The sequence below is a fragment of the Rana temporaria genome, chromosome 4, assembly GCF_905171775.1.
Source record: "Rana temporaria chromosome 4, aRanTem1.1, whole genome shotgun sequence".
Taxonomy (NCBI): domain Eukaryota; kingdom Metazoa; phylum Chordata; class Amphibia; order Anura; family Ranidae; genus Rana; species Rana temporaria.
The window spans coordinates 10,442,849-10,461,684 of record NC_053492.1 but is presented as its reverse complement, the minus strand read 5'-3'; the positions used below and the strand labels follow the sequence as shown (position 1 = coordinate 10,461,684).

The following is an 18,836-nucleotide window of genomic DNA, read 5'->3' as shown; positions in this document are numbered from 1 at the left end:
TCACATCACTCTTATCTCTATTAATAAAATACAGACCTGACCAGAGAGGTGAGGAGGATTCTGGGAGGTCACATGACATCACTCTTATCTCTATTAATAAAACACAGACCTGACCGGGGAGGTGAGGAGGATTCCGGGATTCTAACATGATATTCCTATTGGTTTCTCAATACAGATATTTCTTCCTCTGAAGTCCGGTGATCACATGACCATCACAGTGCCTCCATGTGACTCCCTAAAACCTGAGAGACACAACATGGAGAAGATTCTAGAAGTCACCAAGAAGATGATGGAGCTGCTGACAGGAGAGGTGAGCGGTGCCGGGAATTCTGGGACATTATCCAGTAACAGACAATGGATGTGTCTGGATGGTGACTGTATCATTGTGTGTGTCAGGTTCCTATAAGGTGTCAGGATGTCACTGTCTATTTCTCCATGGAGGAGTGGGAGTATTTAGAAGGACACAAGGATCTCTACAAGGACGTCATGATGGACAATCAGCCGCCCCTCACATCACCGGGTAAGAGGAGACTTTATTGTAAAGGAGAGAGCAGTACGGAGGCTCCACCTAGATCCCCCGTCATCTGATAAACACATAGAAACAATGTATTCAGTCAGTGTGTGTGTTTCCTACAGATGGATCCAGTAATGGGAACCCACCAGAGAGATGTCCCCGTCCTCTGTATTCCCGGGATTCCACACAGGAAGGTCACACCATTCCTCACCATCATCAGGTAAATGAGGAACAATCACTGATAGTATCATTAGGATCTGTACATTATCTGCATTGTTACCATTGATGTCACTTTTATTATAGATTCAGAGTGGAGACTTGAGAGATTCTAAAGTTGAGGTTAAAGCAGAAGAAGAAGAGAGGTATGTGAGGGATGATCAGCAGTCTATGGAGGAGGATGAAATAATAAGGACAATTATAGAGGAGGACACTCCTACAGAGATCAGCACAGGTGGGTCATTAACACTAAATACATTCCTCCACCCATACTGCTCACTGATTGGTCGAGAGTAGTGCGGGGACCGGGTGATATCAGCCTGTAATACCCTGGTTACTTTCCTGAGCTGTGTTCCCCGTCCTGTATTCCTGTATTCCTCTCGGATAATCTTCCTTCTTTGTGCTGCAGACACAATTTATGTATCTAGACTGGATTTATGGAGATTCTGGGGTTCAGCTGGCAGCAAAATGTTGACTTTCACCATAGACGTTGTAGGACCTAGGCAGATGGGGTATGTGCATTGGGTCTTCTGCCCCATGTCGGGTCTAGTAAGATTTTGGACACAATTCTCCAAGGATTATTTGCTCTGTTATTTGCTGTCTGTGCCGGGTGGAGGGATATGTCTGTATAGTCTCAGACCCAAGTCACTGAGTGCAGTCTCAGGAGATGGGAGGCAGCGGCGTGGGACCTCTGCAACTTGTTTCCTGTAAACATTTAATATTCCACTGATAACTGAATACCAATATTATGAGTCCTGAATATTAGACTATATACTCTATGTTGGACATTACATAATTCTAAAACTTTATAGTCTTATTTGTTGTATCCTATACAATAAGTTGTACATTACATAGTCCAGACTTCTGCCCTCACCCCTCTACCCACTGCTATATATACACTGTGACAGGAAGTCAGGTAAATCTGTGGGTGTTGTCACAGACGGGACATACGTTTCTGCCTTGTTTAGACAATACACCAATCGTTATTAGGCGTCGGCTGCAAAAATAGCCAGACAAGGTCTAAGGGCGTTGAAAGACTCCAGCTGTTCAGGATGAGGCAATTAAGGTCTATATAAGTAGTCCAAAGGATTACCACTGAATTGCTGCATCATTCCTAAGGCGTTGTGAGTAGGAGAGCAGCACTGAAAGTCTTCTGAGGAGGTGAGGAGAGGAGTGATTTTTCTGTGTGAAAAAAATCAAAAGACTATTGTTTTGTGCTGTACGACCAGCACTGTCTGCCCAGCGCTAGGCTGAGTCAGACTCCATAGATAGGTTCCTGTGTGGAAGGTAGACGCCCAGAGTGGCTAGGGTTTATTTTATGTTTGATTTTGTTTATGCTGTTTGGATGCTTGCAAATGTTTTCCAGCAAGATGGAAAAATAAACCAAAAACGTTGTTTTCAACCGTCTTCGACTGCCAGTCTGTATAAATTCAGTGTGTGGTGAACCCATCCAGGGGGTCACACACCCCGCTACCGAGCTAACCCATTATACATGGTAGAGTGTGGCGGGCAGTTGGAGGAGATATACCCAAAATGGAGGAGATACTGAAACAGCTGGTTTTAGCAAATGCAAATCAACAGCAGATGAATGCAGGTTTGCAGCGGAGCATTGCAGCTCAACAACAGGCTCACCAAGAGAGCATTGCAGCTCAACAACAGGCTCACCAAGAGAGCATTGCAGGCTTGGAACAGAGACACCAGCAGCAAATGGAGGCCATCGTGAAACAACTTCAGAGACAGCAGACCGAGGCTGGGAGTCAGGCCAGTAACATACCGACTTTTCGGGTAAGACACTTATTGACAAAGATGACTGCAGATGAGGACCCTGAGATGTTTCTGACCACGTTTGAGAAAGCAGCGGAAAAAGAGAGTTGGCCTATAGACCAGTGGGCTCGACTAGTGGCCCCCCTATTATCTGGAGAAGCCCAAAAGGCATATTTTGATTTGGAGCTTGCAGACGCAAAAAACTATGATCGATTAAAAGAGGAAATATTGGCACGTTTCGGTGTAACCCTGGATGTCCGTGCTCAGCGAGTCCACAATTGGAGTTATCAGCAGAGGAAGCCACCGCGGTCGCAGATGTATGACCTCATCCATTTGGCTAGGAAATGGCTGCAGCCAGAAACTCTGTCGGGACCAAAAATTTTGGAGCGAGTAGTCATGGACAAATTTCTTAGGTCTCTTCCTAACACCCTGCAGAAATGGGTGAACCATGGTGGTCCGGAAACCGCCGACAAACTTGTAGACCTGGTCGAAAGGTACCTAACAACAGAGAATTTGTCCTCTTCCACCAGAGACGCACAGACTTTTCACCCCAAGACCAGACCCTCCCCACCTATAGGTAAGACTGCATCAAGGGATGGGGGTGGAGACAGGTACCAAGGAGCAACTAGAGGAATTAGCAGGACTACGGCCTGGAAGACCCGTCCCACAGGAGAGGACCAGAAGGTTAATCTGTTACCGTTGCCGGGAAGAGGGACATGTAGCAGCAGTTTGCCCAGCGGGTGATGAACCCATGCAGTGTGACTTTCTGACAGAGAGACGACAGTCCCTTTTTGCAACCACATGCACTGCAGTAAAGGGAAATGAGAAACCTTTATGTAGAATGTGCTTAGATGGTAAAAATGTTGTGGTATTGTTGGATTCAGGTAGCCGGGTCACCTTAGTGAAAAGTGATCTAGTGGTGGGAAAAATCTTACATCCGAGGAAAATGGCTGTAGTTTGTGTACATGGGGACACTCGAGAATATCCGGTGACTACGGTTTCCTTTGAAACCTCCCTCGGTAACTTGTGTCACCAGGTGGGTTTAGTTCCCAAACTGCCACATGACGCCATTGTGGGAAGGGATTTCCCAAAACTCTGGGACTGCCCAGATTCCCCAGTAGGTGGTTCTTCTGAGTCTGAACCATCTACTCCAGAAACCTATAACTGTGAGGATTCTCCAGAGTTTCCATTCTCAGTATTAGCAGGGGAAACACCAGTCCCTATGGAGGAGCCTGCTACCTCAGAAGAGGAACAGCGGCCGATAGGGTTTGATGACCTCGAGGTGCACAGAGAAAATTTTGTCACTGGGCAATTGAGGGACCCCACATTGCTAAGAGCCCGGGAGAATGTAGTGAAGATAGACGGGGAGTTAGTAAACCCTGACGAGAGGGTTGCCCTCCCTTACTTCATTATTGAAAGGGACCTGTTATATCGAGTGTCACAGAGGATAGAGGACACCATTGAGCAACTGGTAGTGCCTAAACCGTACCGCAGGATGGTTTTGGAACTGGCCCATGGGCACATTCTTGGGGGACATTTGGGAGCGGAAAAAACCCAGGAGAGGATCACCCAGAGGTTTTATTGGCCTGGGATCACTAAAGAAGTGGAATTGTACTGCTCTTCCTGTCCAGTGTGTCAGATTACTGCACCCATGCCACATTTCCGCAGTCCGTTGGTACCCCTGCCCATTATCGAGGTCTCTTTTGAGAGGATCGCCATGGACTTGGTTGGCCCATTACTGAAGTCCACTAGAGGGCACCAGCACATCTTGGTAATAATGGACTATGCCACCCGGTACCCAGAAGCGATTCCTCTCCGAAACACCTCTGCTAAAACAATTGCCAAAGAGTTATTTCAGGTTTTCAGCTGTGTGGGTCTTCCTAAGGAAGTCCTAACTGACCAGGGCACCCCGTTTATGTCTAGGGTGACCAAAGAACTTTGTAAACTCCTGAAAGTGACCCAATTACGTACATCAGTATATCACCCTCAGACAGACGGGTTAGTGGAAAGGTTTAATAAAACCTTAAAACAAAGGTTGAGGAAGGTGGTGGATAAAGACGGAAAGAATTGGGATTATCTGCTCCCTTATCTGATGTTTGCAATAAGAGAGGTTCCCCAGTCGTCCACAGGGTTCTCTCCATTTGAGCTACTGTATGGGGGGCACCCTCGGGGCCTACTGGACATTGCCAGGGATACATGGGAGAGTGAGAGTTCCCCTCATCGAAGTGTGATTAAACATGTGGCCCAAATGCAAGACAGAATTGCCCAAGTGATGCCGATTGTGAAGGAACATTTAGCCCAAGCCCAATTGGCTCAACAAAGGATTTACAATCGTGGGGCCCAGGTCCGTTCCTTTGCACCTGGTGATAGGGTGTTGGTGCTGGTCCCCATGGTCGAAAGTAAATTCCTAGCCAAATGGCAGGGTCCATATGAAGTGTTGGGAAAAAATGGGAGTGGTGAATTATAAAATTAGCCAACCGGGAAGAAGAAAACCTGAGCAGCTCTATCACGTGAACTTGCTGAAACCATGGAAGGATAGAGAGTCCTTGGTCGCAAAGACTACCCGATTTTCTGCTCCAGTTAACCTGGCTGTCCCTGAAGTTGGGATAGCGGAGACTCTATCCAAAACTCAGAAACAGGAGGTTGAAGAATTTGTGCTCCGTAATAAGGAGAAGTTTTCAGACCTGCCAGGTTGGGTCTCCGGAGTTGAACATGACATTATCACCACACCAGGGGATAAGGTCAAGTTGAAGCCTTATAGAATTTCAGAAGCCCGGCGAGAGGCAATTCACCAGGAAGTAAAACAAATGCTTGAGCTGGGGGTGATAGAAGAGTCAAATAGTGATTGGTCCAGTCCCATTGTCTTAGTTCCCAAACCAGATGGAAGTTGGCAGTTTTGTAATGACTTTCGCTGCCTGAATCAAATCACTAAGTTTGACACCTATCCCATGCCCCGCATAGATGAACTGATTGATCGCCTAGGCTCTGCCCGGTACATGACAACGTTAGACCTGACCAAGGGTTATTGGCAAATTCCTCTCTCTGAGTCGGCCAGGAAAAAAACAGCATTTGTAACTCCAGACGGATCTTTCCAATATCGGAGGATGCCTTTTGGGTTACAAAATGCTCCTGCCACATTCCAACGTACCATGGATAAGACCCTTCGGCCTCATCGAGCCTATGCTGCTGCATACCTCGATGACGTTATCATCCACAGTGAGGATTGGGAATCACACTTGCCAAAAGTTCAGGCTGTGTTGGATTCCATCTGGAAAGCCGGGTTTACAGCCAATCCAAAAAAATGTACCCTTGGGCTAGAAAAGGCGAAGTATCTGGGGTATACCATTGGAAGAGGTCTAATCAAGCCCCAAATAAATAAAGTTGAGGCTATTTAGGATTGGCCACGTCCCACCAACAAGAAACAGGTTTGTGCAATTTTGGGGATCATGGGCTACTATTGCCGCTTTATTCCCCATTTTGCCTCACAGGCTGTTCCCCTGACCAATTTGACCAAAGGGAAGGAGTCTGTAATGACCAAATGGACTCCCGAAGCAGAAACAGCTTTTCAGGCTTTAAAACAGCCCTTATGTAGTCAGCCAGTTTTAAATTCGCCTGATTTTTCACGGGACTTTGTGGTTCAGACAGATGCGTCAAATGTGGGTTTAGGAGCTGTACTGTCTCAGATTATCAAGGGGGAGGAACACCCTGTTATGTACCTCAGCCGAAAGTTGAAGGCCCATGAATAGAATTATGCCACCATTGAGAAAGAATGTTTGGTGAAATGGGCTTTGGATTCTCTCCGGTACTACCTCGTGGGTAGACATTTTGAACTGGTGACGGATCATGCCCCATTGAAGTGGATGGCACAGAACAAAGAGACCAATAGGAAAATAAATAGGTGGTTCCTAGCCCTCCAGGAATTTAGTTTTGTGGTAACGCATCGCCCCGGTGCTAAAATGGGGAATGCAGATGGGTTGTCCCGAGTGCATGCCTGCCTGGCAACCTGTGTCCCAACCCTAGGGTTGAAACAAGAGGGGGGGTATGTGACAGGAAGTCAGGTAAATCTGTGGGTGTTGTCACAGACGGGACATACGTTTCTGCCTTGTTTAGACAATACACCAATCGCGTTATTAGGCGTCGGCTGCAAAAATAGCCAGACAAGGTCTAAGGGCGTTGAAAGACTCCAGCTGTTCAGGATGAGGCAATTAAGGCCTCTATAAGTAGTCCAAAGGATTACCACTGAATTGCTGCATCATTCCTAAGGCTTTGTGAGTAGCAGAGCAGGCACTGAAAGTCTTCTGAGGAGGTGAGGAGAGGAGTGATTTTTCTGTGTGATAAAAATCAAAAGACTATTGTTTTGTGCTGTACGACCAGTACTGTCTGCCCAGCGCTAGGCTGAGTCAGACTCCATAGATAGGTTCCTGTGTGGAAGGTAGACGCCCAGAGTGGCTAGGGTTTATTTTATGTTTGATTTTGTTTATGCTGTTTGGATGCTTGCAATTGTTTTCCAGCAAGATGGAAAAATAAACCAAAAACGTTGTTTTCAACCGTCTTCGACTGCCAGTCTGTATAGATTCAGTGTGTGGTGAACCCATCCAAGGGGTTACACACCCCGCTACCGAGCTAACCCCTTACAACACATATAGCCAGATTCACATAGTTTGGCGTATGTTTAAGCCGGCGTAGCGCAGCTCATTTGCACTACGCCAACGTAAAATAGAGAGGCAAGTACAGTATTCACGAAGCACTTGCTCCGTAAGTTACGTCGGCGTAGCGCAAATGGGCCGGCGTAACCCTGCCTAATTCAAAGTAGGCATGTAGTGGACAGCTACATTTAAATTAACCGTGACCCCATGTAAATGAAGGCCGTTCGTACGGCGCATGCGCGCGCATGCTCAGAATCACGTCGCAAATACTCAGTGCTTTCGACGTGAACGTAACCTACGCCCAGCCCCATTTACGTACGCTTACGCAAACAACGTAAAATACGACGGCTGTTCTGTCGTTCATACCTTGTATGTCTTACGTAAACGGCGTATCTTACTGTGACGGGCGTACGTACGTTTGTGAATCGGCGTATCTTGCTCATTTACATATTCAACGCGTAAATCCACGTACACGCCCCTAGCGGCCAGCGTAAATATGCACATAAGATACGACGGCGTAGGAGACTTACGTCGGTCGCATCGTGGCCAAATTTAAGCGTATCGGGTTTCCAGAATACGCTTAAATATACGACGGCGCTCATTCGGACTTACGACGGCGTATCTACTGATACGCCGTCGTATGTCTACCTGAATCCGGCTAATAATATGTATTCTCTTTTGTTACACCCATTTTCTACCAGCTGGACATTTTATATCTGATGATTTGATTGGAGCACAGACTATTACATGTTGATAATAATGTGATAATATCCTGAAAACTAGGAACCTCAAACAGAAAGTGATAATGAGGGAGGAGTCAATGACCGAATGATGGTGGTCTTCAGGATCAGTCCAGTCTTCATCTTGGTTGTTCTCACCCACCCTCACTCTCTGACCTCTGGTGGGGCTCAGCCCCGCTGTTATTCATGACTAAATCATGGACTAAATAGGGAATTGCAGGACTTCTTGTGTTGGGAAGATGGCAATGAGTGATAGAGGGGGTGGGGACACTCGTCCTATAATCCCCTCATCACTGTCACTCCTATAAAAGACAGTTCTAGTTGTTTCCTCACTCTCTGACTAAGGTCCATGAATAAAGAAATGAACTGGTAGGAGATCAGAGGACCCATTTACTAGTTACCTTAAGGTCGGGTTCACATATATGCGGCCATGGTTTTGGGCCTGTCGTCCTGTGCGTTTCTGTTCTCCGGTTCAGGTGTGATTAGGGCCCAAATTTTTGCCTGAATTTGCAGCTGAACCAGACCCAAAAATGCAATCTGCACCATGGCTGCTCCGGACCTGTGTGAACCTCCATTGAGAGCCGGTCACACTCGCATGTCATGGGAATTGGTTGTGGACACATGTGAACCTAGAGTGAGGGGAATTGTAAGATCCTCAGAGACAAAGCTGTCTGATGTGGGCGGAGTCCTTGTTTAGGGGAACCAATCTGCTCATGTCTAGTAATAATCTTTTTATTTCTATTTTAGTAGATGGACGGGAGATGAGGAAAACCTCAGAGGATTGTCTCACTTTGTCTCCAGACTGTAAAGTAGAAGATGAGGACATCACACAGTATAGTCCAGGAGAAAACCAGACTACCTCAAATGTCCATCCGGCACCACACAGTGTAGATGGACCATCGTATTCCTCTTATCCTGAGGAACCTCAGACTGTGAGGGACGGTGCCGGACCATCGTATTCCTCTTATCCTGAGGAACCTCAGACTGTGAGGGACGGTGCCATCCTTCCAACAGAGAAGAGGTTTTCCTGTACTGAGTGCGGGAAGTGTTTCCGTTTAAGATTTGATCTTAATATCCATCAGAGATCTCACACAGTGGAAAAGCCGTATTCCTGTCCTGAGTGCGGGAAATGTTTTGCATTAAAAGCAGCTTTTGTCAAACATCAAAGGCTTCACACAGGAGAAAAACCATACTCCTGCACTGAGTGTGGGAAATGTTTTTCACAGAAGTACAATCTTTACAGGCATCAGACATTGCACACAGCGGAAAAGCCGTATGCCTGTGCTGAGTGCGGGAAATGTTTTTCACAGAACTCCCGTCTTTACACACATCAGAGAATGCACGCGGGGCAAAAGCCGTATTCCTGCCCTGAGTGCGGGAAATGTTTTGCAAACAAGTCACATTTTTACAAACATCTGAGATCTCACACCGGGGAGAAGCCATTTTCATGTCCTGATTGCGGGAAATGTTTTTCAGATAGTTCACATGTTTACAGACATCAGAAATCCCACACGGGTGAGAAGCCGTATTCCTGTCCTGAGTGCGGGAAATGTTTTTCACTGAAGTCACATCTTTCCAGACATCAGAGATCTCACACCGGAGAGAAGCCGTATTCCTGTCCTGAGTGCGGGAAATGTTTTTCACTGAAGTCGCATCTTTTCAGACATCGGAGATCTCACACCGGAGAGAAGCCGTATTCCTGTCCTGAGTGTGGGAAATGTTTTTCACAGAAGTCCAATCTTTCCAGACATCAGAGATCTCACACAGGGGAGAAGCATATTCCTGTCCTGAGTGTGGGAAATGTCACTCACTGAAGTCCTGACTTCCTGTACATCAGCACAAAGTGGGTCCAGCAGTGATCACTGGCTGTATAGAGAGCCCAGAATCGGTGTAGCTGCCACTGAACTGTCATTATAGTGATCATGGCCGGCAGACACACCTACCCACTGATAGCCGGGAGTGGTGTGAATGTAGCCTATGTATGTGCTGTGGGTTGGGGGGCACAATTGAAATCTGGGGGATGCAGCCCACTCCAGCACCCCCCTAGATCTGACCATGCAGCATTTACTTACCTGGCTCCCATGCATTCCCTACTGCCGGTGTCATTGCAAAGATGTCAGCCCCGGGTTCCCTCCAGCCGTGCATTTGCCTGACTTGTCAATGTGGTTGTCCCGATACCGATACTAGTATCGGTATTGGGACCGATTCCGAGTATTTGCGGGAGTACTCGTACTCCCGCAAATACCCCTGATACCGGAATAGACTACTCCCGCCCCGCCCCACCGTCGCCGTTACGCCGCATCCCGCCGCCGTTACGCCGCTTCCCGCCGCATCCCCGCTACCGCCGACTGTGTAATACGCGCCGGGAACATTACAGCTTTGAATAGCTGCAATGATTCGCGCCGTGCATAGACACTCCCCCTTGCTCGGGTGAACTGTCCAATCCCGAGCGAGGGGGAGTGTCTATACGCAGCGCGGCGCCAATCATTACAGCTATTCAAAGCTGTAATGTTCCCGGCGCGTATTACACAGTCGGCGGTAGCGGGGATGCAGGTAAGCGAGACATGGCTGGATACATGGGGGGGAGACATGGCTGGATACATGGGGGGGGGGACATGGCTACATGGGGGGGAGACATGGCTACATATGGGGGAGACATGGCTACATATGGGGGGACATGGCTGGATAATGGGGGGGACATGGCTGCATATGGGGGGGACATGGCTGCATATGGGGGGACATGGCTGGATATGGGGAGACATGGCTGCATATGGGGGGGGGACATGGCTGGATATGGGGGGGACATGGCTACATATGGGGGGGACATGGCTGCATATGGGGGGGATATGGCTGCATATGGGGGGACATGGCTGCATCTGGGGGGGACATGGCTGCATTTGGGGAAACATTTAAAAAAAGTATCGGTGTGACGGTATCGGTATGATATCCCCGTCAAAGATTCCCTTCTTCCATAAGAACATCACCCAATATTCCACTAGGAGGAATATTCCTGAGATCGCCCATTAAGCCACACATTAGTCCAGGTTTACTGCTAGAACAAGACAGACTTTAATGTTATATCACACAGCTTATATGTCATTTCCAAAACTGTTACAATGACAAATCTCCGCCCCCCTCACACTGGGGCTTCCATACAGATGGTTAGGCAGACACGACGGAGCCGATGCTGAAAACACATTTTCTGTAGACAATGACATCAAGGACGCTGATTACTAGTTGTACTGAATACATTAACTAGACCGCTCGACCCCGCATATAGAGAGATAATTACCACACTGGAGCAATCAGAATAATTAACACAAGCCACTTAAACACAGATCTCCTTCACACAACACAATAGATCAATTAACCTTTAGAAATAGTGAGGGGACATTAGCACGTCAATAACCTGCTAGCCGAGGACAGAATTACACAGGGCAAGCAGGGAGAATTAGACTGAGACATATAGGCAAATGCATCACAATGGCCCCCCTTTTTCTCCCTGCTACGGCAAACCCGGTTGGACCTTCCCTGGTCCAGTAGGGTTGACGGGTTTAGAGCTTTTAGTCCGAGGTTAACTCCGTTTGGCGTGACTGACCTCCCTTGGCAACTGCTTCAGACTCAGGTATGCCACTGGGTCGTCAGATCACACGCCGGTCAGTCCCCAAGTCTTTGTGCGATCTGCAAAGTCACCAGAAGTCAGTGTGAAGACGGCGAATGGGTCTGTGCGCCGCCATCTAGGTGTCCCGCTATGGGAGGGCAGGTTATGGCTCTGTACTGACAGTCACAGGAGATTCATAAAAAGAAAAAGTTATATTTGTTGAAATGCTGTAGCACTAGTGCTCAGAGTTGGGGGGGGGGGGAATCAGGGCCCCATAGGGTCAGCCACCCTCTGCTCCCTCCGCAGCCGCCAGTTCTCCTCTTTGAGCTTCTCCAGCTCCATCTCCAGTTCATGGAGCCTGGGGGGTCAGCCTGCTGTGACCTCAGGTGGTTGTTCTCCTCCTCCATGCGGCTTATGCACTCCTCCAGCTCCATGTACTCACGGATCAGCTCCTGCTTGCTCATGTCCTGCAGGCTCTCCACGTGGTCCTTCTTTATCAGGAACTGGGTGGTGGTGTAAGGGGCCACCGGTGGGCCCTTGGCGAACATCTCGGCCCGCATCTGCGACGCCCGCTGCGACTCCCTCTCCAGTCGCTTCTTCTCCTCCCAGGTCAGCTTGTTATACGGCTTCCAGGACCTCTTCTTCTTGGGGGGTAGCCGGCGGTGCCTCTTTCTGCCCCGCTCCCTCCGGGGCCCCTCCGGCTCAGGGCTGTCGCCCATGACCAGCTGACAATGGTGTTCCCTGTTGTCCGTAATACCAGATTGTACCGTGAGGACTTCGTAAATGGTGTCCGATGGTTCTTCCGGACCCAGCTCCTGGAGATCCCAAGCCGAGTCTACACAATGGGCTGCTGCTGGTGGGCGGTACCCAGGTTGAGACCAATTTGACCTGGTGTTGTCGTTCATGGGGTAATTCTGCTTGAAGTGACCCAGCTGTTTGCACCGGAAGCAGCGTTGTTCGTTGTCCTCCTGGCGTGGATAGCGAGGGCTAGATGTCATCGGTCTGTTAGGTGGTTGGTATCTAGCGGCTGGTGGGTGTGAGGGCGCCGTTGGTCGTGGAGGTTGTACCCGTGGTGTGACCTGGTTTGTCTTGCGAGTATCCGCATATTCATCTGCCAACTTCGCGGCCTCTGGTAGAGTCATGGGCCTGCGATCTCTCACCCAATCTTTGACATCCGTCTGGATGTGATTGTAAAATTGCTCCAGGAGCATTAGTTGCAAAATGTCCTCTGTGGTGGTGGCCTGGCTGCTGTTAACCCAGTTAGAGGCCGACAGGGACAACTGGCATGCCCATTCCGCGTAAGAGTCTTTCGTGGTTTTGCGTGAGTCCCTGAACTTCTGTCGGTGGGACTCTGGGGTTACTGCATAACGAGCCAGGAGCGCTTCTTTAACCCGGGCGTAGCTATGGATATCCTGATCTGGCACGGTCCGGAAAGCATCAGAAGCTTTGCCTGACAGTTTGCCTGACAATATTGCAACCCACTCTCCTCTAGCTATTCGGTGCAGGTTACATTGTCGCTCAAAATCTGCCAGGTAGTTATCAATCTCACAGTCCTTTTCATTAAAAGCGCTAAACGGGATCTTCCTTGTGTCTGCTGTGCTGTACTCACTGTTTGGAGGATGTGCGGCTGCTTGTTGGACTGCTGCCAGTTTTAACTGTAGCTCTGCGTCTCTTATTTGTTTAGCCTCCTTCGCTAACAGGTCCATCACTTTCAGCACCACATCCGTCGTTGGGTTCGGGCCGAACCATGCTAGCTTCTCTCTCATTAGCTTGTTGGCTGGCGATTCCTCCTCCTGAATCACTGGTGTCTCCATCTCTTGTACTGCTGGCGTTGCTGCAATCCCGTCCTCCTGGTCTAACTCCATTGATTCTGCTATGATGACCCGCTTGGTTTTGTTGCTAGCAATCCTTCCACGAACTTCCAGTAGTTCTTCCAGTGTCTGCTTGGAATCCGGGTGTGAAGGGGAATAGAAGGGAAAATCCCACTGCTACCAACCAATTGTGACGGTATCGGTATGATATCCCCGTCAAAGATTCCCTTCTTCCATAAGAACATCACCCAATATTCCACTAGGAGGAATATTCCTGAGATCGCCCATTAAGCCACACATTAGTCCAGGCTTACTGCTAGAACAAGACAGACTTTAATGTTATATCACACAGCTTATATGTCATTTCCAAAACTTACAATGACAAATCTCCGCCCCCCTCACACTGGGGCTTCCATACAGATGGTTAGGCAGACACGACGGAGCCGATGCTGAAAACACATTTTCTGTAGACAATGACATCAAGGACGCTGATTACGAGTTGTACTGAATACATTAACTAGACCGCTCGACCCCGCATATAGAGAGATAATTACCACACTGGAGCAATCAGAATAATTAACACAAGCTACTTAAACACAGATCTCCTTCACACAACACAATAGATCAATTAACCTTTAGAAATAGTGAGGGGACATTAGCACGTCAATAACCTGCTAGCCGAGGACAGAATTACACAGGGCAAGCAGGGAGAATTAGACTGAGACATATAGGCAAATGCATCACAATCGGTATTCAGTATCGGTGAGTACTTGAAAAAAAGTATCGGTACTTGTACTCAGTCCTAAAAAAGTGGTATCGGGACAACCCTACTTGTCAATGTAGGCTGCTATGTTTGCACTGCATCCTCTGTGTCCCTCCAAATGGGCCCCGAGCCACATGCTAAACTCTCTGGGGCCACATGAGGCCCAGGACCTGCTGGTTGGACAACCCCTGGTTTAGAGTGTGAACACGGGAGGGTGATACCATTTCAATCACATAAACCCTTTCACAGCCAGTGTTGCTGTTTTATTTTTTATTTCACACACGTTAAAATGTACAGTTAGTTAAAACCCCTGACAATTATATTTTAAAAGCAGAGGCCCTGGAGAATAAAATGGTGGCAATTGGTAAGGTGTTCCTCTTTCACAAATGTCACCTTCATATTCGGGTTTATTGTCTCCTTTTCCCCATTTTCTATGGTGTGATCTTTTCTACAATACTTTGTTATAATAATTTAACACATTGTGCATTGTATTATACACCAGTCCCTCAAATTTTACACGCGCATTCTGCGAGTGGATAATGAGGGCTTGCAAGGAGCTGGGCTGCCTGGAAGCGAAGGGCAGGCACTGCTGACTGGTGGGGTTGATAGGGAGCCGTTCTCCCAATGATCGGCCCGGAGTAAGAGAGCGTGGAGGAACAGGAAAGCCGCCAGATCACAGAGCACAATTAGCACACTGTCACAGCTTACATTACAATTGCCTCCGCTTTGCTCGCTGTCACACACAGCTCCGCCTCCTCCTGACCCGAAGCCTGTGATAGAACAGGGGTCCAATGCTAGGATGCGTTCTGTCTATTGCAGGCACCGTGGTCAGGAGGAGGCAGGGCTGTGTGTGATGCGGAGCCGAGGCAATTGTAATGTAAGCTGTAACAGCGGGCTATCCCATGGCTCTCCTCTTCCTCCAGTCATGATCCGGCTGCCCTCTCTTCCTCTGCCCAGGCAAGGTTGCAATAGTGGAAATTGGGCACAGTGTGGCTGCAATAGTGGGCACAGTGTGGCTGCAATAGTGGGCACAGTGTGGCTGAAATAGTGGGCACAGTGTGGCTGCAATGGTGGGCACAATGTGGCTGCAATGGTGAGCACAGTGAGGTGGCAATGGTGGGCACAGTGAGGCTGCATTGATGGACACAGGTGAGGCTGTAATGGTGGGCACAGTGAGGCTGCAATGGTGGGCACAGTGTGGCGGCTGTATTGGTGGACACAAGTGAGGCTGCAATGGTGGGCACAGGTGAGGCTACAATGGTGGGCACAGGTGAGCCTGCATTGATTAGCACAGGTGAGCCTGCAATGGTGGGCACAGGTGAGGCTGCAATGGTGGGCACAGGTGAGGCTACAATGGTGGGCACAGGTGAGCCTGCATTGATTAGCACAGGTGAGGCTGTGCGGAGGGGCACTGATAAAGTTGTTGTTAATATTTATTTTTGTAACTTAATTCTGCATAAAACATTTAAGTGTAATTTCATGAGATAATTTATGAGGGCGTGTTTAGGGGCGGGGCAGGGTAGGGGTTGGGTGGGGCAACTGGTAGAAAGTAACCCTTAAGGCCTGGCTAATAGTTCAGGACTTGAAATTTTGAGCCCTGTTGTACACAAATTAATGATGACTCCGCCTCCACATTCCAGACAAGTCATTTTCCTGACCAATTGGATTTCTTCCTTTACTATTTCCTGATTCTATGACTGCAATCTTGTTATAAGTAAAATTATAATAAAAACGTATTGATAGAAGAAAAAAAAGTGTGTGTCGGTGCAATGACAAAAATCTACGATATTCAAATATTGCTCATAGGTGATGCTTTAAAAGCCTTTACAGGGCAGCAGTTTTGTGGTATTCATCAATAATGACCAAGAGTGCAGTGGTAAGGAGTATATTATATACAGCCCATCATACAGAGTGCAGTGGTAAGGAGTATATCATATACAGCTCATCATACAGAGTGCAGTGGTAAGGAGTATATTATATACAGCTCATCATACAGAGTGCAGTGGTAAGGAGTATATTATATACAGCTCATCATACAGAGTGCAGTGGTCAGGAGTATATCATATACAGCCCATCATACAGAGTGCAGTGGTCAGGAGTATGTCATATACAGAGTGCAGTGGTCAGGAGTATATAATATACAGCCCATCGTACAGAGTGCATTGGTAAGGAGTATATTATATACAGCTCATCATACAGAGTGCAGTGGTCAGGAGCATATCATATACAGCCCATCATACAGAGTGCACTGGTGAGGAGTATATTATATACAGCTCATCATACAGAGTACAGTGGTTAGGAGTATATCATATACAGCTCATCATACAGAGTGCAGTGGTCAAGAGTATATCATATACAGCTCATCATACAGAGTGCAGTGGTAATTAGTATATCATATTCAGCCCATCCTACAGAGTGCAGTGGTGAGGGGTATATCATATACAGCCCATCATATAGAGTGCAGTAGTGAGGAGCATATCATATACAGCCACATTATACAGAGTACAGTGGTGAGGGGTATATCATATACAGCCCATCATACAGAGTGCAGTAGTGAGGAGCATATCATATACAGCCACATTATACAGAGTGCAGTGGTCAGGAATATCAGCCCTTTATTGGATTCAGATGATCCTCAACTGAGCTAATCCTCCCCTCTAAGGCCCCTTTCACATGATAAGCCCGCTTGGATCCACCTGTCTGTTTTTCAGGCGGATCCGAGTGGGCCACCCATTGACTCCTATGGGCATGCAGATGTCAGCGGAGATGTGTCCTCTAGCACCCGCCTTCTATACGATCTGCTAAAAATATTTTTGTCCAATCTCCCTGTAGAAATCAGCGGGGCTCTGACAGGTTCTTCCATGCTCAGTGAGCAGAGACGGACCTGTCATCCGCCGGCTCAGTGGAGAACAACGGAGCGATCTCCCGCTGAGCTGGTGGACTCCGCTGAGTGTGAAAGGGGCCTAAGGCTGTTGTCTGCTCCTGTACTTTTTGTACGTCATGTCATACAAAGGATGACTCCTCCTTAATACCCTTCAATTGATCAGATAATTCACATAATGATGACCTACAGGAGTTGACCTTTTTAGCTTGCAGCTGCTGGTCCCCCTTTGCTGGTGATTGAGCTGGGGTAGGGTGCCCACGTGTCCCGGATTGCCCGGGACTGTCCCGCAATTGACATGTCTGTCCCTGGTCCCGGGCACCTTCATTCTGGGACAATACAGTGTCCCGGAATGAAATAGAGGACACAGCCACCCCCTACTAACTAGTAACTACATTTCCAGAACTGGTTACTAGGGCCGGCGCTGCCTGGCATCTTGCAACCAGTGACAATTTACTCTCCAGACAGTGAGGCCGGGAGCGAGGCCTGCGCCTAGTGCAGCACTGCTGTCCCCACCCACCTCGGCACCTCCTCCTTCTACGGCACCCAGCAGGGACTGGTGTGATCTTCACTCTCCAGATCGTGACTCCACTTCTTTCCATCAATGCACGTGGCTCATGCAGAGGGAGTGACAGCAGCACTGCATCTGGTGGCAAGTGGCACATTCACCTGACAAATAACCCACCACCGAATTCCCCATCAACCCCTGAGACTACATTCCCCCCCCCTTATCTGTTTTGGGGAAGGTGAGAGAGAGGGTGTGTCCCTGAATGGCAGCTTGGAAATGTGGTCACCCTAAGCTGGGGGTGTGGGAGAATCGCGCCAACTTAGCTGCTGCCCCCCGATTCCCTTTTGCAGCTCGCTGTGGCTGTGCTTGCGTGCCAGCACCTTCATCCTGAGCCAGCTATTCTCCCTTTTTCCGCGTCAAGGCGGTTACAAATCCTGCTGTTCCAAGGCTTTCTGCATACCCCCGGCTCCACTCTGTCTCACGGGCTCTCTCACTGCCCCATCCCCCCACTTCGGGAAGTCTCCACTGTAGAGCCGAGCTGGCTCACTCCCCGGCAGCGCTTTCACCTCCTTGTCTCGGCCCACTACACACAGCTGACAGGGTACTCATGGGCTCTCTCACCGCCCCTCCTTTCCTCTCCGCCTCTGTTACGTTCTCTGTGCTGATGTTCTGACGAGAAATGCCCCCTGTCGAATAATGCCCGCCCAGTACTGCGCTTGCGCAAGTACGGAGCCGCCGGAAGCCTCCGAACATCAGACTTTACGATCAGCTGTAGACGGCACCTGCGCACAATAGCCAAAACATTCTGCCACATGCTGTCGATGCTCATGCAAGTCTGCAAGGGGCGGATTTCTTCAGAACGGGGCATATTTTGTAATAATGGGCAGTGCTGTTAAGATGAGGTCTGGTTTTTCAATGTTGATGGGTGGGGTTGCAGGTAGGGTTGCCACCTCATCCCTTTAAAACAGAATATGAATTACACAGGTTCTGTGGCTGATTAAGGTGGTAATTGAACTCAAGTGGAGGCTTATCTAAATTAAATTAGCCTGAGAACCTGTGTAATTCATATGTGTTCTGTTTTAGAGGGATGAGGTGGCAACCCTAGTTGCAGGGCCTATTTAGCTAGATTACACAAGAAAAAGCACTGGTTATCATTACAAAACATGCCCCCTTCTGTAGGCATCCGCCCCTCACACGTGCCTATAATGAATAATTCCGCCCCTTGCAGGAGCATCGGGAGCGTGTGGCACAATGTCGGCTATTGTGCGAAGGCGCCATCTACAGCTGATCGTAAATTCCGATGTTCCGCGGCTCCATACTGCGCATTATTCGACAGGGGGAATTTCTCGACAGGACACTGGGAGATCTCCAATATTATGCCAGGCTGACTTG

At 48.5% G+C, this 18,836-nt stretch overlaps 1 protein-coding gene across 1 annotated transcript in view; it reads left to right on the top strand.

Annotated features, from left to right (window-relative positions):
* The first annotated feature begins 1,198 nt into the window (after positions 1-1,198).
* The window catches only part of LOC120935505 (zinc finger protein 260-like), a 30,037-nt gene continuing 12,399 nt past the window's right edge, over positions 1,199-18,836 (top strand). The window contains exons 1-2 of the mRNA XM_040347554.1: positions 1,199-1,242; positions 8,866-9,649. Coding sequence (XP_040203488.1) covers positions 1,199-1,242; positions 8,866-9,649 — 828 coding nt within the window. The remainder of the gene's footprint in view (positions 1,243-8,865; positions 9,650-18,836) is intronic.